General features: G+C 47.3%; 1 protein-coding gene across 1 annotated transcript in view; it reads left to right on the forward strand.

Annotated features, from left to right (window-relative positions):
- Nucleotides 1-22,380, forward strand: part of LOC308336019 (rho GTPase-activating protein 29-like) — a gene marked incomplete at its 3' end in the record, with an annotated part of 63,581 nt that overhangs the window by 22,266 nt on the left and 18,935 nt on the right. The window contains exons 4-12 of the mRNA XM_080793261.1: nt 9,052-9,148; nt 9,699-9,795; nt 10,218-10,278; nt 11,789-12,046; nt 14,310-14,374; nt 14,702-14,812; nt 17,484-17,564; nt 18,480-18,674; nt 20,672-20,809. Coding sequence (XP_080649387.1) covers nt 9,052-9,148; nt 9,699-9,795; nt 10,218-10,278; nt 11,789-12,046; nt 14,310-14,374; nt 14,702-14,812; nt 17,484-17,564; nt 18,480-18,674; nt 20,672-20,809 — 1,103 coding nt within the window. The remainder of the gene's footprint in view (nt 1-9,051; nt 9,149-9,698; nt 9,796-10,217; nt 10,279-11,788; nt 12,047-14,309; nt 14,375-14,701; nt 14,813-17,483; nt 17,565-18,479; nt 18,675-20,671; nt 20,810-22,380) is intronic.

Below are 22,380 nucleotides of genomic sequence, written 5' to 3' on the forward strand. Positions count from 1 at the left end.
GAGAAAAAAAAAACGCAAAAACAAAAAAAAGCTATTCTTCCAGCTTTTAAACGCAGAAGCTGTTCTGCATAGAGATAACATGGGACCACGAAGCAGAAGCTAGCTTCTGCTTCTTCGGTCTGAATGGGGCTTTAGACTAAATATATGACAATTTTGTCACTTCGTCAATTTCGTCAATTTCGACTAAAATGTTAGGTTGGAAGTACAGTGGACAAGAGATCCAGTATAAGTCATGTTACACTCGCATGCTGAGAATAGCAGATCTACAACGGTGCTCACTTACAGGTCTGTAATTAGTTAAATGGACACTGGTGATACTACAGTTATCTTTGGGGGGTCCCAGAGATCAGAATGGGACCAAATGGGGGGTCCGTAGTCTAATGCAGGTCAAACTGGGGTCCTAGAAATGAACATGGTTGAGAATCACTGCTAAGGCTGTAAAACTCTTATCCCTGGGTGGGGGTCCCTGGGGGTCCCTGGCCAGTATGTTAATGTGGGGGTCCCTGGGCCAGTATGTTAATGTGGGGTCCCTGGGGGTCCCTGGGCCAGTATGTTAATGTGGGGGTCCCTGGGCCAGTATGTTAATGTGGGGGTCCCTGGGGTCCCTGGGTCAGTATGTTAATGTGGGGGTCCCTGGGCCAGTATGTTAATGTGGGGGTCCCTGGGGTCCCTGGTCAGTATGTTAATGTGGGGGTCCCTGGGGGTCCCTGGGGGTCCCTGGGGGTCCCTGGGCCAGTATGTTAATGTGGGGGTCCCTTGGGTTCCCTGGGGGTCCCTGGGTCAGTATGTTAATGTGGGGTCCCTGGGGGTCCCTGGGGGTCCCTGGGCCAGTATGTTAATGTGGGGGTCCCTGGGGGTCCCTGGGTCAGTAGTTAATGTGGGGGTCCCTGGGGGTCCCTGGGCCAGTATGTTAATGTGGGGGTCCCTGGGGGTCCCTTGGGTTCCCTGGGGGTCCCTGGGTCAGTATGTTAATGTGGGGGTCCCTGGGGGTCCCTGGGGGTCCCTGGGCCAGTATGTTAATGTGGGGGTCCCTGGGGGTCCCTTGGGTTCCCTGGGGTCCCTGGGCCAGTATGTTAATGTGGGGGTCCCTGGGGGTCCCTGGGGGTCCCTGGGGGTCCTCAACATGGTCAGCTTTGAGAAGCGCTGCTTTTAAGTGACCGAAACGAGCAACAATAAGGGGTTAATAACATTAAGGGTGTAAAGCTTTATTTCTGCCACTAGGTGGCCAGAGGTTCACACTGTGCTGATGATGACCACCACACACACACACACACACACGCACACACGCACACGCACACACGCATACACACGCATACACACGCATACACACACACACTCGCATACACATATACACACGCACGCACACGCACACATGCACACACACACGCACACATGCACGCACACACACACACACACACTGACCTGGAGTCAGTCCACTCTCACTCACTGACCTGCTGCATGTTTAGAGATTGGGCTGAACAAACACACACACACACACACACACACACAGGCACACACACACACACACACAGGGGCGGCTCTTCACTATGTAATGTGATAGTGAAATGATCCTGGCAGGTGATTGTACCACAGAATGTAGAATATAATAATATAATGTAATATAATGTAATATAATGGGTTATTGCTGCTTTCGGAGGGAACTGGGAAGGACTTTCTCTACAAATGGACGTTCCATTTGGACTATTGTCATTTACTACTGACTATTGTCATTGAACCCCCTGGGGACCCCTAGGGACCCCCTGGGGACCCCTAGGAACCCCCTGGGGACCCCTAGGGACCCCCTGGGGACCCCTAGGAACCCCCTGGGGACCCCTAGGAACCCCCTGTGGACCCCTGGGGACCCCTAGGGACCCCCTGGGACCCCTAGGAACCCCCTGGGGACCCCTGGGGACCCCTAGGAACCCCCTGGGGACCCCTAGGAACCCCTGTGGACCCCTGGGGACCCCTAGGGACCCCCTGGGACCCCTAGGAACCCCCTGGAACACTTCCTACTTTGGGAACGGGCCTATTATCAGTGGTGGAAAGCATAGATAGATGTTACTGTACTGTGTATACTGTACTCTGTCATAACCCCCCCTCCCCGCCCCCTCCCCACCCCTCCCCCTCCCAGCCCTGACCAAGTGACCATCAATATATTACGTGTTTCGGTCGTGTGTGTGTGTGGGGGGGGGGCTCTTCTCTATCTGACAATAGTGTGGTGCTCTCTCTCTCTCTCTCTCTCTCTCTCTCTCTCTCTCTCTCTCTCTCTCCCCCCCCCCCCCCCCCCCAGTGAAACAATGCCATTTTTACCCGATGATGTAACTTCCAGGTTTTAGCAGCGAGTGGTGTAGTGGTGGGGGGGGGGGTGTTGGCATTGTGTTTCTAGAGAGGCTCAGGATGTCCTGTTGGGGGGGGGGGGGATGTACGTAACACACGCTATAGAGGAGGGGGGGGCGGGTACAGCGTTCGACATAGTATAGCTTATCTCTTTTACAGGAGAGAGAGAGAGAGAGACATAGAGAGAGAGAGAGAGAGGTTTTTTTTAAACGTCTCCTCCTCTGACTTGAAGTTCGGGAGGAGATCTGGAGCGGCGGTTGTTGATGATTATGATGACGATGATCGCCAGAGGTTTCCTCCGTCCTGAGGCGTGAGGGAAACGGGAGGATAGAACGAGGGAAACGGGAGGATAGAACGAGGGAAACGGGAGGATACAGACTCTGGTTTTTGGTTCCCGACGACAAACCCGGAGAATACGAAGGAGAATCACAACGTTAAAACCTGGTCTGTGTTACCGTGGGACCTGGCGGTCATTGTGTCAGAGAGAGAGAGAGAGAGAGAGAGAGAGAGAGAGAGAGAGAGAGATAGTCGTGGAGTTCGTGGTCGTGTCTGTGTTTTGTGGTCAGACTGTCGTTGGATCGTCTGGAAGGAAACGGCGTGGAGGGGCCTTCAGTTTAGAGGAATACCACACAGGTGTGGGTAAGTTATATGACATATAGGGGTTTATACTGTGTGTGTGTGTGTGTGTGTGTGACCATGTGTGTGTGTGACTCTGTGTGACTGTGTGTGTGTGACTGTGTGTGTGACTGTGTGACTGTGTGACTGTGTGTGTGTGTGTGTGTGTGTGTGTGTGTGTGACCATGTGTGTGTGTGACTCTGTGTGACTGTGTGTGTGTGACTGTGTGACTGTGTGTGTGTGTGTGTGTGACTGTGTGTGTGTGTGTGTGTGTGTGTGTGTGTGTGTGTGTGTGTGTGTGTGTGTGTGTGTGTGTGTGTGTGTGTTCACTAAGAGAGAGTTCACTATAGTTGAACTCTCTTAGGAACCCTTGGAGGTTTTGCTGCTGTTCGAATTACTGTGGAGAACTTATGATTTTGGTGATGGTTTCGGGACCCCCCAGAGGGTCTCCACATGATGGGGAGGATGGGGGGGGGGGCTCAAATACAGAGGACCTCAAGTTCACCCACTCAAGCTGAACTTCAGTGTTTGCGAAGGGGGTTGTGAGCTTGTAGATCTGCTTTATTTCCCACCACCACAATATTTGTCTATACCGAGTCAAACAAAGGGTGACGTCTCAAGTGCTTGTGAGGGTTTCCCCTTTTCAAATTCTGATTATTTTGGGGTTTCCCCTTTTAAAATATATTAAACTAATGTCATGTGAAAGCTGATTACAGACATGTTTATATTGACATATTAAACTAATGTCATGTGAATGCTGATTACAGACATGTTTATATTGACATATTAAACTAATGTCATGTGAATGCTGATTACAGACATGTTTATATTGACATATTAAACTAATGTCATGTGAATGCTGATTACAGACATGACGAATCTATGGTGACTAAAACTAAGACTTAATATACTGACAATTTCGTCAACAAATAAAAACTAGACTAAAATGTTAGGAAGGGACTAGTGGACAAGAGATCCAGTTTTATGCTGGGTTGCGTGCTGAAATGCTATTTTCAGCATGCAACCAAAGTGTAACATATGTCATTACAACGACATCAAGGCCTGTCAAAAACACATTTTAGTCGACTAAATCGCCTGTAGATTTAGTCGACTAAAACTAGACTAAACACTAGAACGTTCCAGGTGACTAAAATGTGACTAAAACTAAGTGAAAACTATTCAAGAGACTATGATTAAAACTAAAATTGAAATTTGCTGCCAAAAACACAACACTGCACGACATGCCAGGGAGAGGAAGATACAGTAGATGATTCCCACAGTACACGACATGCCAGAGAGAGGAAGAGAGATGATTCCCACAGTACACGTCATGCCAGAGAGAGGAAGAGAGAGATGATTCCCACAGTACACGACATGCCAGAGAGAGGAAGAGAGAGATGATTCCCACAGTACACGACATGCCAGGGAGAGGAAGAGAGAGATGATTCCCACAGTACACGACATGCCAGGGAGAGGAAGAGAGATGATTCCCACAGTACACGACATGCCAGAGAGAGGAATATAGAGATGATTCCCACAGTACACGACATGCCAGGGAGAGGAAGAGAGAGATGATTCCCACAGTACACGACATGCCAGAGAGAGGAAGAGAGATGATTCCCACAGTACACGACATGCCAGGGAGAGGAAGAGAGATGATTCCCACAGTACACGACATGCCAGAGAGAGGAAGAGAGATGATTCCCACAGTACACGACATGCCAGAGAGAGGAAGAGAGAGATGATTCCCACAGTACACGACATGCCAGAGAGAGGAAGAGAGAGATGATTCCCACAGTACACGACATGCCAGAGAGAGGAAGAGAGAGATGATTCCCACAGTACACGACATGCCAGAGAGAGGAAGAGAGATGATTCCCACAGTACACGACATGCCAGAGAGAGGAAGAGAGAGATGATTCCCACAGTACACGACATGCCAGAGAGAGGAAGAGAGAGATGATTCCCACAGTACACGACATGCCAGGGAGAAGAAGAGAGATGATTCCCACAGTACACGACATGCCAGAGAGAGGAATATAGAGATGATTCCCACAGTACACGACATGCCAGAGAGAGGAATATAGAGATGATTCCCACAGTACACGACATGCCAGAGAGAGGAAGAGAGATGATTCCCACAGTACACGACATGCCAGAGAGAGGAAGAGAGAGATGATTCCCACAGTACACGACATGCCAGAGAGAGGAAGAGAGATGATTCCCACAGTACACGACATGCCAGAGAGAGGAAGAGAGAGATGATTCCCACAGTACACGACATGCCAGAGAGAGGAAGAGAGAGATGATTCCCACAGTACACGACATGCCAGAGAGAGGAAGAGAGAGATGATTCCCACAGTACACGACATGCCAGAGAGAGGAAGAGAGATGATTCCCACAGTACACGACATGCCAGAGAGAGGAATATAGAGATGATTCCCACAGTACACGACATGCCAGAGAGAGGAATATAGAGATGATTCCCACAGTACACGACATGCCAGAGAAGAAGAGAGAGATGATTCCCACAGTACACGACATGCCAGAGAAGAAGAGAGAGATGATTCCCACAGTACACGACATGCCAGAGAGAGGAAGAGAGATGATTCCCACAGTACACGACATGCCAGGGAGAGGAAGAGAGATGATTCCCACAGTACACGACATGCCAGGGAGAGGAATATAGAGATGATTCCCACAGTACACGACATGCCAGAGAGAGGAAGAGAGAGATGATTCCCACAGTACACGACATGCCAGAGAGAGGAAGAGAGAGATGATTCCCACAGTACACGACATGCCAGAGAGAGGAAGAGAGAGATGATTCCCACAGTACACGACATGCCAGGGAGAGGAAGAGAGAGATGATTCCCACAGTACACGACATGCCAGAGAAGAAGAGAGAGATGATTCCCACAGTACACGACATGCCAGAGAAGAAGAGAGAGATGATTCCCACAGTACACGACATGCCAGAGAAGAAGAGAGATGATTCCCACAGTACACGACATGCCAGGGAGAGGAAGAGAGAGATGATTCCCACAGTACACGACATGCCAGAGAGAGGAAGAGAGAGATGATTCCCACAGTACACGACATGCCAGAGAGAGGAAGAGAGATGATTCCCACAGTACACGACATGCCAGGGAGAGGAAGAGAGAGATGATTCCCACAGTACACGACATGCCAGGGAGAGGAAGAGAGATGATTCCCACAGTACACGACATGCCAGAGAGAGGAAGAGAGATGATTCCCACAGTACACGACATGCCAGAGAGAGGAATAGAGAGATGATTCCCACAGTACACGACATGCCAGAGAGAGGAAGAGAGAGATGATTCCCACAGTACACGACATGCCAGGGAAGAAGAGAGAGATGATTCCCACAGTACACGACATGCCAGAGAGAGGAAGAGAGATGATTCCCACAGTACACGACATGCCAGGGAGAGGAAGAGAGAGATGATTCCCACAGTACACGACATGCCAGAGAGAGGAAGAGAGATGATTCCCACAGTACACGACATGCCAGAGAGAGGAAGAGAGATGATTCCCACAGTACACGACATGCCAGGGAGAGGAAGAGAGATGATTCCCACAGTACACGACATGCCAGGGAGAGGAAGAGAGAGATGATTCCCACAGTACACGACATGCCAGAGAGAGGAAGAGAGATGATTCCCACAGTACACGACATGCCAGAGAGAGGAAGAGAGAGATGATTCCCACAGTACACGACATGCCAGAGAGAGGAAGAGAGAGATGATTCCCACAGTACACGACATGCCAGAGAAGAAGAGAGATGATTCCCACAGTACACGACATGCCAGAGAGAGGAAGAGAGATGATTCCCACAGTACACGACATGCCAGAGAGGAAGAGAGAGATGATTCCCACAGTACACGACATGCCAGAGAGAGGAAGAGAGATGATTCCCACAGTACACGACATGCCAGAGAGAGGAAGATGTCCTCGCTGTGACTCACTGCTTTGTTCCCATTCACAACGAGGTCACCATGAGTCACACCTCATGTGATTCAACCTGTTGGCATCTGGGTTTCATATCTGGGTTTCATATTTAAATGACTTCAGGCCTGTTGCTTTGACTTCATTAGTAATGGAATGTTTGGATCAGTATAACAGTGGTCAGGTAGTTTGGATCAGTATAACAGTGGTCAGGTAGTTTGGATCAGTAACAGTGGTCAGGTAGTTTGGATCAGTATAACAGTGGTCAGGTAGTTTGGATCAGTAACAGTGGTCAGGTAGTTTGGATCAGTAACAGTGGTCAGGTAGTTTGGATCAGTATAACAGTGGTCAGGTAGTTTGGATCAGTATAACAGTGGTCAGGTAGTTTTGCCACTGTGCATTCTCGGTCGAGGGCCAAATAGCATTCTAATTTACTTTGGGTTTTTGTTGTGTTTTTCCAATATGTGATATAATGTCCTTGTTGCATTTTGATAATTTATACATAGATAGAATACTTTATTGGCAGTTTAAGAAAATTACAGAAAAATGACATCATTTAAAAAAACGCCAAATGGACTTAGACACAAAAAAGCCTTCGCTTGTTTCCATTGTGGTCCACTTTGTAACATGAAACTATACACATACATACTGTACAGACAAAACAACCATGGAACATATAATAAATAATCCTTATATATAAGGCTGGGAGCTATATACATAGGACAAGAGGTACCCTGGGAGAATAGTCCTGAGCATGGGAGATGGGCTATCCGGGGTCGGAAGCTAACTATGACCAGAGAGTGTGTAGATGGAGACATGATTTCAGGTCTTTCCTAAATATTGCAATAGAATTTAGGGATTTCAGGGCTGGAGGGAGTGCATTCCACAGAGTAGTGGCTGCGTAGAAAAAAGCATTTTTTGGTTAGTGGAGGTTGTTTTAGTCAGGGGAGGGGTGGTGGGGCTATAAGACTGAGGGGACTCCTGCTCATGGTCTCCTCTTGGCATTGTAAGGCCTGGTGATGGTAGGAGGTGGGGTCACTATTTTCAAGGTGCTTATGGAATTTGAATGCTCTTTTCTGGATGTTAATTAGAAGAGGGAATTGGCCAAGTTCCGCTCTGCATGCATTATCTGGAGTTTTTCTTTGACCTAAGGTCTCTCTCTCTATAGTAAACCTAAGGTCTCTCTCTCTAAGGTCTCTCTCTCTCTATAGTAAACCTAAGGTCTCTCTCTCTAAGGTCTCTCTCTCTCTATAGTAAACCTAAGGTCTCTCTCTCTAAGGTCTCTCTCTCTATAGTAAACCTAAGGTCTCTCTCTCTAAGGTCTCTCTCTCTATAGTAAACCTAAGGTCTCTCTCTCTAAGGTCTCTCTCTCTCTATAGTAAACCTAAGGTCTCTCTCTCTCTAAGGTCTCTCTCTCTATAGTAAACCTAAGGTCTCTCTCTCTATAGTAAACCTAAGGTCTCTCTCTCTAAGGTCTCTCTCTCTCTATAGTAAACCTAAGGTCTCTCTCTCTAAGGTCTCTCTCTCTATAGTAAACCTAAGGTCTCTCTCTCTAAGGTCTCTCTCTCTATAGTAAACATAAGGTCTCTCTCTCTATAGTAAACCTAAGGTCTCTCTCTCTAAGGTCTCTCTCTCTATAGTAAACCTAAGGTCTCTCTCTCTATAGTAAACCTAAGGTCTCTCTCTCTCTAAGGTCTCTCTCTCTATAGTAAACCTAAGGTCTCTCTCTCTATAGTAAACCTAAGGTCTCTCTCTCTAAGGTCTCTCTCTCTCTATAGTAAACCTAAGGTCTCTCTCTCTAAGGTCTCTCTCTCTATAGTAAACATAAGGTCTCTCTCTCTAAGGTCTCTCTCTCTATAGTAAACCTAAGGTCTCTCTCTCTATAGTAAACCTAAGGTCTCTCTCTCTAAGGTCTCTCTCTCTCTCTATAGTAAACCTAAGGTCTCTCTCTCTAAGGTCTCTCTCTCTCTATAGTAAACCTAAGGTCTCTCTCTCTAAGGTCTCTCTCTCTATAGTAAACCTAAGGTCTCTCTCTCTAAGGTCTCTCTCTCTCTCTATAGTAAACCTAAGGTCTCTCTCTCTAAGGTCTCTCTCTCTCTATAGTAAACCTAAGGTCTCTCTCTCTCTAGGGGTGAACTTCAAGGAGGTGTCTGAGGAGAACCAGAGGAATCTGTTCAGTGAGATCTACAGCTCCATCGACACCTTGGCCTTCACCTTCGGCAATGTGTGAGTGGTGCACGTACACACGCACACACACACACACACGTGCACACGCACGCACGCACGCACACGCACGCACGCACGCGCACGCACGCACGCACGTACGCATGCACGCGTAGCTGCGTGGTCAATGCTCAGAATAGCCAAATGGCATTGATCATGCCTCCAGGTCTGAAGTTAACCCATTTTGGGGCGGGAACCCCTTTCGGTGTTATAGCATTATGCTATGCTTTATAGCTATTGAAAAACAGCAGATCTACAAGCTCATATAGCGCGCCACCGAGTGGCGCGCTATATGAGCTTGTAGGTCTGCTGTTTTTGAAAGAAATCGAAGAACGACTGAAACTGTCGGGATGTAGAAGAACATTTTTAGAATCTGATCTCAGGTCAGAATGAGTTAAGTAATAAGACCTGGTACTTAAGACACGCAGAAATACAGCCCATAATGTCTCCATCCTGTGTCTAGTCCTTTAACGCTTTGTTGTGTTTGTGTGTTTGTGTGTGTGTGTGTGCATGCGTGTGCGTGTGTGTGTGTGTGTGCGCATGCCTCTACCAGGGTGTCAGACTTCCTTATGGGAGATGTAGAGAACGGATCGGCGTTGGGGACCCCCCTGACGGCGTTGGGGACCCCCCTGGCTAAGAAGAGAAGCAGGGTGAGTAGTGGGTCCCATCACCAGTATGGGCCAGTATATCTGCTATTCCTTCCTGGACTACATGTTGTCTCAGTAAGACAGCTCTCCCCCTATCCACAAGGAGGAGCAGTGCACCAAATAATTATGGGAATTGTAGTCCAGGAAGGTAGTGAGACCAGTGTCCATGACATCAGAGACAACAGGCTCACTGCTACAATCTAAAATATCTAAAACCACATATTATTACACACATAAAGACCCCCAGGAAAGTGTTCTAAAGCTTCTAAACGTCATTAACATATATTTTTTTGCAAAAAGGGTGAAGTGTCCCTTTAATGTTTAATGATGGTGTTTAAGTGAAGGTGGGGGCCGCCGCCGCCAGTTGCCCACCCCTGATCTCTCTGTTCTGTAAAAACGTCTCCTCGTTTTGTTTCGCTTTCCAGTCTTTTGAGAACCTCTCTGTGGAATGTGGAGGATCCGGTCCGGAGAAAGATGATCCGCCAGGTAGGGCCTGATGTGGTGCACTCCGCTTTTTATGTTTCACACACAGTGAACGTGCGTCGTTTCAACGTCTATGTTATTTGACATAATATCTAATCTAATCAACGTCTAGGCTAAACTTAGAACGCTAAAATAACGTTAATTATTATACCATTTATAACTAATGTTTTGTTGGATGTCTAATAGCAGATTATTGCTGTTTAGACTGGCATATTCGCTGATACCGATATGAGCCGATATGACAAATAAGGGCCGATACTGATACAGTATCGTTACATCTCTAGTTGAAGTGCACTAGACTAGCCTACTCGGGAACCCAATAATACCCGTTGTCAACTTGTCATAGCACCCGTTTTAACAGTGTCTGTGTCCATATATGGAGATCTGTCTGTGTCCTGGTCACACTGACCACAGCGTCACACAAAAGCAGCAAAAAGTAGCAGATCTACAAGAATGCGGCACGAAAACCGCGACGCATTCCGAGCTTGCGGATCTGCCATCCTTTTGCCATTTTTTAAAATCGGAATCGCGAAAAGTAAACGTTTGTGGAAAACGACATGCAAGTTGCATAGCAGTTACCCTCCTTCTTATGCACGTGCACACACAAACGCACACACCCTGATTTACTGATGTCTCGTTTGCACTCCTCTCTGTGCAACGTGTGTGCGAGTGTGTGCGTACGTGTGTGTGTGAGTGTGTGTGTGAGTGTGCGTACGTGTGTGTGTGTGAGTGTGTGTGTGAGTGTGCGTACGTGTGTGTGTGAGTGTGTGTGTGAGTGTGCGTACGTGTGTGTGTGTGAGTGTGTGTGTGAGTGTGCGTACGTGTGTGTGTGAGTGTGCATATACGTGTGTGTGTGAGTGTGCATATACGTGTGTGTGTGAGTGTGTGTACGTGCACGGGGTTACGCGGGGTAAAGGAGAGAGTGGCCATGCCGTGCAGATCCAGAGCGAGAGCTTAGCCTCCCATTAACCCGTTCTGACCTGAGATCAGCTTCTAAACACGTCTCCTACGTCCTGACAGTTTTCCATTCTGACCCGAGATCAGACTCTAAATGTCTAAATGTCTTTCTATATACGTCAGTCGCTCTTCGATTTTTCAGCGCGCCACTCGGTGGCGCGCTACGAGCTTTGTAGATCTGCTATTTTTTTTTAAATAGCTAAAAAAGCACAACGTAATGCTAACGCCACCAAAAGGGGTTCCCGCCCAGAAGGGGTTAATCACAGCCATAGCCGTTCAGTCAACCCTCCTGTCAGAAGGAATTACCTTCAGCGGGGTGTTACCGTTAGCGGCTAGCTAGGTGTCCCTCTGCGCAAGGTCAGCACACACACACACACACACACACTCTCAGACACACGTTCATTCACTCTCACACACACACACACACAAGTCCGCTGCGCTGCAGGTGTGGAGGGAGGGGGGGGCGGCGAGCTGAACGGCGCCACCATGTGGAGACCCTTGCTTCAGCGGCTGATGTACGGGGTCTCCTCTTCGTCCTCTGGCGTGTTGTCTGCAGGGCCGGCGTGTGCTGCGTGTCCCGCTGCGACCTGTCTGCTGCTGCGCGCGGCGGGGTCGCCCGCCGGGCGGGAGGAGAGCCCCAGCCCGCCGCCGCCGCGGGGGTCGTCCGCGGCGGGGGGGGACGGCGGCGGCGGCGGCGTGGACGAGGCCCTCCACGGGAGAGACGGCGGCGTGGAGTCGGCGCTGCGCTACGCCAAGGCCTGGTCCAAGTACACCAAGGAGCTGCTGGCCTGGGTGGACAAGAGGCTGGGTGTGGGTGAGTCTGACGCCTTTATACTGACAAGAGGCTGGGTGTGGGTGAGTCTGACCCCTTTATACTGACCTGGGTGGACAAGAGGCTGGGTGTGGGTGAGTCTGACCCCTTTATACTGGCCTGGGTGGACCAGAGGCTGGGTGTGGGTGAGTCTGTCTGACGCCTTTATACTGACAAGAGGCTGGGTGTGGGTGAGTCTGACCGCTTTATACTGGCCTGGGTGGACAAGAGGCTGGGCGTGGGTGAGTCTGACCCCCTATATAACCCCTATAACCTGACCTCTGACCCCTGGGTGGACAAGAGGCTGGGTGTGGGTGAGTCTGACCCCCTATATAACCACTATAACCTGACCTCTGACCCCAGGGTGGACAAGAGTCTGGGTGTGGGTGAGTCTGACCCTGCCCACAAATGTACGTCACGGCAGAACGCGAGGTGTGTGTGTGTGTGTGTGTGTGTGTGTGTGTGTGTGTGTGTGTGTGTGTGTGTGTGTGTGTGCGCGCGCTGCCTTTGTTTCCAGTGATTTGAGCATTCAACTTTAATGAATGCTTACAGTTGTGGTGCTGGAGTCACTGGAACGCTCCACACACTGGACATTCGAGCATGGGGCTAAATATGTATTTTTGTACAACATCTTATAGCGATTTATTTTTTTATTATTTAATATAGTCCTTATAAACCCCAAGAAATTACATCTGGCCACAAAAGATCACGGGATCTACTGAATGTGTCAAACTGACATATTGAGCCTCTACACACAGTATATGCCTTCCCCCAGTAGGCTACCTTTACATTCAGTAGAATCCTGTGATCTTCTGTGGCCAGATGTAATTTCCTGGAGTTTATTAGGACTATAGTAAAGCATAAAAAAATTAATCACCATGCAATTGTGTAAAAAGATACATATTTAGCCCCATGCTCGAATGCCCCCGCCCCCCCTGTCAAAAACAGCTAAAATCCCTTAAACGAAAGAAAACAGCAAATGAAAAACAAATTAACACTCAACTTTTACTTTCTCTAATAACAACCTAAAACATTAACCTTGGTTGAAAAAAACTAAAGTGGTCCTTTAAGCTCTTACCTTTGGACTCACGTTTATCACAACACTAGAGATTCCTAAAGATTTGCACTTGCATCATCCGTGGCACATTCACGGCTGTTGATTCACGGCCTGACGTCAACTTGACAGGCATTCATCTTGTATTTGCTCAGCGTGCGCGCGTGCGTGCGTGCGTGCGTGCGTGTGTGTGTCAGTGAAAGGGAAACACTTTGTCATGTTTTGCTTCGGGCACAGATTGTCTTTTTTTTTGTTTTTTCTTTGGCATGAGCGCTCAGCCAGGCCTCCATCAGAGGACAGGTTGAGACCAGGTGTCACAGAGGACAGGTTGAGACCAGGTGTCACAGAGGACAGGTTGAGACCAGGTGTCACAGAGGACAGGTTGAGACCAGGTGTCACAGAGGACAGGTTGAGACCAGGTGTCACAGAGGACAGGTTGAGACCAGGTGTCACAGAGGACAGGTTGAGACCAGGTGTCACAGAGGACAGGTTGAGACCAGGTGTCACAGAGGACAGGTTGAGACCAGGTGTCACAGAGGACAGGTTGAGACCAGGTGTCACAGAGGACAGGTTGAGACCAGGTGTCACAGAGGACAGGTTGAGACCAGGTGTCACAGAGGACAGGTTGAGACCAGGTGCTATCACACCTATTTCCAGGTGTGATAGATTGATAGACCCGAAAATGGATTCTATATTTGATCAACTCACTTCCTTGTTTTCCGACAGCCCTGCAGCTGGCCAGACGCAGCCGGCACAAACTCATGGAATACTTTTGTTTTTCGTGTTTTGGGTCACATTATTAATTTATTGTTAGGTAGCCACATGTAATCCCTGGGATAATATCTGGTTAGCTGGTCATTGTCAGGATATAATTCACCTTCAGGGCTGCGTTATATCGCCTCTGTGCTTAAACTGTCGGTGAACTATCTCCCTACAACGACCACCTAGCCAGATATTGATCCCTTAACTTGATAATGAATGGCCAGTTTTACGTCATATAGTGTCAACGTTAAAAAAAACTGGACACAGGCTGTGATTGGCCGGAATGGAGATGATGTATGATGATAAAGAGCGCCCCCTCACTTCACACAGGTGTTATTATTAGATCTAAACTGTTGTTGTAACTTCTGTTTTCAGACATGGCATGTGTTATTATTATTATTATTATTATTATTATTATTATTAAATCTAAACTGTAACTTCTGTTTTCAGACATGGAATGTGCAAAGACTTACGCCAAGATGGCAGACTCCGCCAGGAACCTCGCAAGTCAACAGGTGACTTCCTTTGGCCTTTTGACAGAATAACGTCTAACAATGATCATGTTAAAAAAAAAAGTATCAATTATTTCACCTATAATACCTTTTTATAACCTTAGAAATAAAGGAATTAGTGGTGGAAAGTAACTTAACCCTTAATACTTTTATTTTAAGCAAAACATGTGACGTCGTTTTTCCACCACTGAAAGGAATGTGATTGAATAGAATTTGGATGTTCAGATGAGTTGAGTTGAGTTGAGTTGAGTTGTGTTGTGTTGTGTTGAACCTTGTTTTTTTCTCCTCCTCATCCTCCTCCTCCTCCTCCTCGTCCTCCTCCTCCTCCAGGAGTTCATGCCGTTCTGTGAGATCTACACGTCAGCGTTCAGGAACGACATAGAGTACAGCCACGCCCTCCTGCAGACGGCCGGCCATCTGCAGAGCAACAAGTTCATGCAGGTATGTCTCCACTAGGGGGTGCTCTGTGGTATGTCTAAGTCAAGCCCCCAGGGCGGCTGGCCGGGGTGCATACGTTGGTCAGTCATACTAACATTCCGACAGGCATTAGTTAGAAAAACCCCCTCCCCCTGTTTAGCCGACAAAAACGGAAATCTTAAAACATTAATAACTCGCAATCTAAATCATCCCGTCTAATTATGATTAGACGGGATGTTTGACGGCCCTCGGCGGTCGGGTCGCTAGTCGCGATAGATTTATTCTTACCTCCCGTTGTTGTCGATCGACTCTAGAGTGGTGTGTCTGTCGTTAGCTGCTACACACACATTCACAACAACACCCGGTCTGTCGTTAGCTGCTACACACACATTCACAACAACATCCGGTCTGTCGTTAGCTGCTACACACACATTCACAACAACATCCGGTCTATCGTTAGCTGCTACACACACATTCACAACAACACCCGGTCTGTCGTTAGCTGCTACACACACATTCACAACAACATCCGGTCTGTCGTTAGCTGCTACACACACATTCACAACAACATCCGGTCTATCGTTAGCTGCTACACACACATTCACAACAACATCCGGTCTGTCGTTAGCTGCTACACACACACATTCACAACAACATCCGGTCTATCGTTAGCTGCTACACACACATTCACAACAACATCCGGTCTGTCGTTAGCTGCTACACACACATTCACAACAACATCCGGTCTGTCGTTAGCTGCTACACACACATTCACAACAACATCCGGTCTATCGTTAGCTGCTACACACACATTCACAACAACATCCGGTCTGTCGTTAGCTGCTACACACACATTCACAACAACATCCGGTCTATCGTTAGCTGCTACACACACATTCACAACAACACCCGGTCTGTCGTTAGCTGCTACACACACATTCACAACAACATCCGGTCTGTCGTTAGCTGCTACACACACATTCACAACAACACCCGGTCTGTCGTTAGCTGCTACACACACATTCACAACAACATCCGGTCTGTCGTTAGCTGCTACACACACACATTCACAACAACATCCGGTCTATCGTTAGCTGCTACACACACATTCACAACAACATCCGGTCTATCGTTAGCTGCTACACACACATTCACAACAACATCCGGTCTATCGTTAGCTGCTACACACACATTCACAACAACATCCGGTCTGTCGTTAGCTGCTACACACACATTCACAACAACATCCGGTCTGTCGTTAGCTGCTACACACACATTCACAACAACATCCGGTCCTATCGTTAGCTGCTACACACACATTCACAACAACATCCGGTCCTATCGTTAGCTGCTACACACACATTCACAACAACATCCGGTCTATCGTTAGCTGCTACACACACATTCACAACAACATCCGGTCTATCGTTAGCTGCTACACACACATTCACAACAACATCCGGTCTGTCGTTAGCTGCTACACACACATTCACAACACCACCCGGTCTATCGTTAGCTGCTACACACACATTCACAACAACATCCGGTCCTATCGTTAGCTGCTACACACACATTCACAACAACATCCGGTCTGTCGTTAGCTGCTACACACACATTCACAACAACATCCGGTCTGTCGTTAGCTGCTACACACACATTCACAACAACATCCGGTCTATCGTTAGCTGCTACACACACATTCACAACATCATCCGGTCTGCCGTTAGCTGCTACACACACATTCACAACAACATCCGGTCTATCGTTAGCTGCTACACACACATTCACAACAACATCCGGTCTGTCGTTAGCTGCTACACACACATTCACAACAACATCCGGTCTATCGTTAGCTGCTACACACACATTCACAACAACATCCGGTCTGTCGTTAGCTGCTACACACACACATTCACAACAACATCCGGTCTGTCGTTAGCTGCTACACACACACATTCACAACAACATCCGGTCTATCGTTAGCTGCTACACACACATTCACAACAACATCCGGTCTATCGTTAGCTGCTACACACACATTCACAACAACATCCGGTCTATCGTTAGCTGCTACACACACATTCACAACAACATCCGGTCTGTCGTTAGCTGCTACACACACACATTCACAACAACATCCGGTCTGTCGTTAGCTGCTACACACACACATTCACAACAACATCCGGTCTATCGTTAGCTGCTACACACACATTCACAACAACATCCGGTCCTATCGTTAGCTGCTACACACACATTCACAACAACATCCGGTCTGTCGTTAGCTGCTACACACACATTCACAACAACATCCGGTCCTATCGTTAGCTGCTACACACACATTCACAACAACATCCGGTCCTATCGTTAGCTGCTACACACACATTCACAACAACATCCGGTCTGTCGTTAGCTGCTACACACACACATTCACAACAACATCCGGTCTGTCGTTAGCTGCTACACACACATTCACAACAACATCCGGTCTGTCGTTAGCTGCTACACACACATTCACAACAACATCCGGTCTGTCGTTAGCTGCTACACACACATTCACAACAACATCCGGTCTGTCGGTAAAAGGGGGTCCGTTTTTATAAATCGACTGGGTGCTATGATGTAATGGATTAAATAACCCCGGGCGTTCTAGGTGTTAAAACTAAGTGTAAAATGCAGTGTACTCTGTGTTGTGCAGCCTCTCCAGACCAGGAAGAGTGAGCTGGACCGACTGAGGAAAGACGTGAAGGAGCAGTGGCAGAGAGAGCAGAAGAAGATGGTGGGTTGGCACGCACACATGCACGCACGCACAGTCGCACACACGCACGCACGAGATGTGAAACAGTGAGAAAGGTCGGCGGTTTCCTGCGTTTGTTTCTCCACGTTGGTTTTACACGTCGACTGAACGTAGAAATGACCCACGACCCGAATCGCTGACTCAACACAGTGTGTGTGTGTGTGTGTGTGTGTGTGTGTGTGTGTGTGTGTGTGTGTGTGTGTGTGTGTGTGTGTGTGTGTGTGTGTGTGCGTGTGCGTGCGCGTGGTATCACTCTGGTCCTCATTCAACTTTGTTATTGTATGCTTTAAACAAAGATGTGGGAAGTTTAGTCTTTAGTCTTTAGACGTTTAGTGTTTTAGTGTTTTAGTGTTGCACGGTGAGTCGAGAAAGAAAAAGAAAAAGATGGCGTCCTAGATTCAGACGTATTTGCCATTTAATTTCTCAATTTGCAGCACTGGTAAGCTGTCCAATTAGTTTTAGTCACTCTTTTGCTACTAGAGACTCACTTTGATGTTGTCTGTTTAAGCTTTAAAGCCACAGTAGTTATGGCTCCAGGTTGATTTAGTCGACTAAAATGTATTTTGTCGGGGCTTGATGCCGTTGTAATGGCAGATTTCACACTTGCTGAAAATAGCCGATCTGCTGCAGGCTCACAACGTGTTCACGCAGTAGTGACGCGTTGTGAGCTTGTAGATCAGCTATTTTCAGCATGCAACCAAGTGTAAAATGACTTATACTGGATCTCTTGTCCACTATAGAGTCCCTTCCTAACATTTTTTAGTCTAGTTTTTATTTGTCGACGAAATTGTCAGTATATTTTAGTTTTAGTCGTCGTAGCTTAGTTTTCATTTCGTTTCCATTTCGTTTCCATTTAGTTTTCGTCAGTGAAAAACGTCGTGTGTGTTTTGGTTCCAGAACGAGGCGGAGGGCGCCCTTCGGAAGGCGCGGCTGCTGCAGGCTCAGCGGCTAGAGGAACACGACAAGGCCAAGGTGGCCACGGGCCGCGTGGAGGAGGAGCTAGCGGCCGGCGGCGGAGGGGGCGGGGTCAACAACGCCACCGCCAAGCAGCTGGAGAAGAGACGCCGGCTGGAGGACGACGCTCTGCAGAAGGTAGTTAAAACAGAGAGATGTGTTTGGGGTGAGCGGTGATGACGTCATGTTGTAGTTTTAGTAAAAACAGAGAGGTGTGTTTGGGGTGAGCGGTGAGTCTCTTACCACCGCGGCTCAGTGACGTCATGTTGTAGTTTTAGTAAAAACAGAGAGGTGTGTTTGGGGTGAGCGGTGAGTCTCTTACCACCGCGGCTCAGTGACGTCATGTTGTAGTTTTAGTAAAAACAGAGAGGTGTGTTTGGGGTGAGCGGTGAGTCTCTTACCACCGCGGCTCAGTGACGTCATGTTGTAGTTTTAGTAAAAACAGAGAGGTGTGTTTGGGGTGAGCGGTGAGTCTCTTACCACCGCGGCTCAGTGACGTCATGTTGTAGTTTTAGTAAAAACAGAGATGTGTTTGGGGTGAGCGGTGAGTCTCGTACCACCGCGGCTCAGTGACGTCATGTTGTAGTTTTAGTAAAAACAGAGAGGTGTGTTTGGGGTGAGCGGTGAGTCTCTTACCACCGCGGCTCAGTGACGTCATGTTGTAGTTCTAGTAAAAACAGAGAGGTGTGTTTGGGGTGAGCGGTGAGTCTCTACCACCGCGTCTCAGTGACGTCATGTTGTAGTTTTAGTAAAAACAGAGAGATTTGTGTTTGGGGTGAGCGGTGAGTCTCTTACCACCGCGGCTCAGTGACGTCATGTTGTAGTTCTAGTCAAAACAGAGAGATGTGTTTGGGGTGAGCGGTGATGACGTCATGTTGTAGTTTTAGTAAAAACAGAGAGATGTGTCTGGGGTGAGCGGTGAGTCTCTTACCACCGCGGCTCAGTCACGTCATGTTGTAGTTTTAGTAAAAACAGAGAGGTGTGTTTGGGGTGAGCGGTGAGTCTCTTACCACCGCGGCTCAGTGACGTCATGTTGTAGTTTTAGTAAAAACAGAGAGGTGTGTTTGGGGTGAGCGGTGAGTCTCTTACCACCGCGGCTCAGTGACGTCATGTTGTAGTTTTAGTAAAAACAGAGAGGTGTGTTTGGGGTGAGCGGTGAGTCTCTTACCACCGCGGCTCAGTGACGTCATGTTGTAGTTTTAGTAAAAACAGAGAGGTGTGTTTGGGGTGAGCGGTGAGTCTCTTACCACCGCGGCTCAGTGACGTCATGTTGTAGTTTTAGTAAAAACAGAGAGGTGTGTTTGGGGTGAGCGGTGAGTCTCTTACCACCGCGGCTCAGTGACGTCATGTTGTAGTTTTAGTAAAAACAGAGAGATGTGTTTTGGGTGAGCGGTGAGTCTCTTACCACCGCGGCTCAGTGACGTCATGTTGTAGTTTTAGTAAAAACAGAGAGATGTGTCTGGGGTGAGCGGTGAGTCTCTCACCACCGCGGCTCAGTGACGTCATGTTGTAGTTCTAGTCAAAACAGAGAGATGTGTTTGGGGTGAGCGGTGATGACGTCATGTTGTAGTTTTAGTAAAAACAGAGAGATGTGTCTGGGGTGAGCGGTGAGTCTCTTACCACCGCGGCTCAGTCACGTCATGTTGTAGTTTTAGTAAAAACAGAGAGGTGTGTTTGGGGTGAGCGGTGAGTCTCTTACCACCGCGGCTCAGTGACGTCATGTTGTAGTTTTAGTAAAAACAGAGAGGTGTGTTTGGGGTGAGCGGTGAGTCTCTTACCACCGCGGCTCAGTGACGTCATGTTGTAGTTTTAGTAAAAACAGAGAGGTGTGTTTGGGGTGAGCGGTGAGTCTCTCACCACCGCGGCTCAGTGACGTCATGTTGTAGTTCTAGTAAAAACAGAGAGATGTGTCTGGGGTGAGCGGTGAGTCTCGTACCACCGCGGCTCAGTGACGTCATGTTGTAGTTTCAGTAAAAACAGAGAGATGTGTTTGGGGTGAGTCTCTCACCACCGCGGCTCAGTGACGTCATGTTGTAGTTTTAGTAAAAAAACAGAGAGATGTGTTTGGATCATCGCTGCGTGCGCTGTTTGTTTTAAATCTAATCCAATCACATCGCTGCGTGCGCCGTTGCCAGGCGGAGGAGGCGCGGGAGCACTGCAAGGCGTGTCAGCTGGAGGTCGCGGAGAGACGGGTGGAGCTGGCCAAGGTCAAGATGGAGGTCATCACGCAACTACGAGAGATGGTGTTCCAGTGTGACCTCACGCTGAAGGCCGTGAGTACACCGCACACGCACGCACGCACCCACACACACACACACACACACACACACACACACAGACACGCACACACACACACACACACACACACACACACACACACACACACACACACACACACACACACACACACACACACACACATGAGAGCATGAACAGGGATCTTAGCTATTAGCCATGCAGCGCATTGTGAGCTTGTGCGTGGGGCTACTTTCACTGTTTGTGGATCCAGGACTTAAGTCTTTAAGTGCATTAAGATGTTACTTGTCCGTTGGCAGTGGCTCTTGGTTTCACTTGTCCTGTGACTCTCCTAGCAGCCAACAATATGTGACTACATTTGACTGACGGACTAGCTGCCATTGGATCTTTATTTTAAATGTTTGTGTTTTCGTGTCATACGAAAGCAGGGAATCATAGCTTCAAATTGACATATTGGTTGTTCAGTTTGAACCCACCGGTTTTGGAGATATGGCTTATAGAGTGATGTCTGGCAGAGAAACAGAGAGTTGAGAAAACAGGCTTGAAAAGGTTCACTTCTGTGGTCTCTAATATTACACCTATAGCTACATGTTTAAGCATTTATTTCATATTTACATGTCTTCTGTGGTCTCTAACATTATATAGCTACATGTTTAAGCATTTATTTAATATTTACATGTCTTCTGTGGACTCTAACATTACACCTATAGCTACATGTTTAAGCATTTATTTCATATTTACATGTCTTCTGTGAACTCTAACATTACACCTAGCTACATGTTTAAGCATTTATTTCATATTTACATGTCTTCTGTGGACTCTAACATTACACCTATAGCTACATGTTTAAGCATTTATTTCATATTTACATGTCTTCTGTGGTCTCTAACATTACACCTATAGCTACATGTTTAAGCATTTTTTTATATTTACATGTCTTCTGTGGACTCTAACATTACACCTAGCTACATGTTTAAGCATTTATTTCATATTTACATGTCTTCTGTGGACTCTAACATTACACCTATAGCTACATGTTTAAGCATTTATTTCATATTTACATGTCTTCTGTGGACTCTAACATTACACCTATAGCTACATGTTTAAGCATTTATTTCATATTTACATGTCTTCTGTGGTCTCTAACATTACACCTATAGCTACATGTTTAAGCATTTATTTCATATTTACATGTCTTCTGTGGTCTCTAACATTACACCTATAGCTACATGTTTAAGCATTTATTTCATATTTACATGTCTTCTGTGGACTCTAACATTACACCTATAGCTACATGTTTAAGCATTTATTTCATATTTACATGTCTTCTGTGGTCTCTAACATTACACCTATAGCTACATGTTTAAGCATTTATTTCATATTTACATGTCTTCTGTGGTCTCTAACATTACACCTATAGCTACATGTTTAAGCATTTATTTCATATTTACATGTCTTCTGTGGACTCTAACATTACACCTATAGCTACATGTTTAAGCATTTATTTCATATTTACATGTCTTCTGTGGACTCTAACATTACACCTATAGCTACATGTTTAAGCATTTATTTCATATTTACATGTCTT

This window comes from Protomyctophum bolini, assembly GCF_963924005.1.
Source record: "Protomyctophum bolini genome assembly, chromosome: 21".
Classification (NCBI taxonomy): domain Eukaryota; kingdom Metazoa; phylum Chordata; class Actinopteri; order Myctophiformes; family Myctophidae; genus Protomyctophum; species Protomyctophum bolini.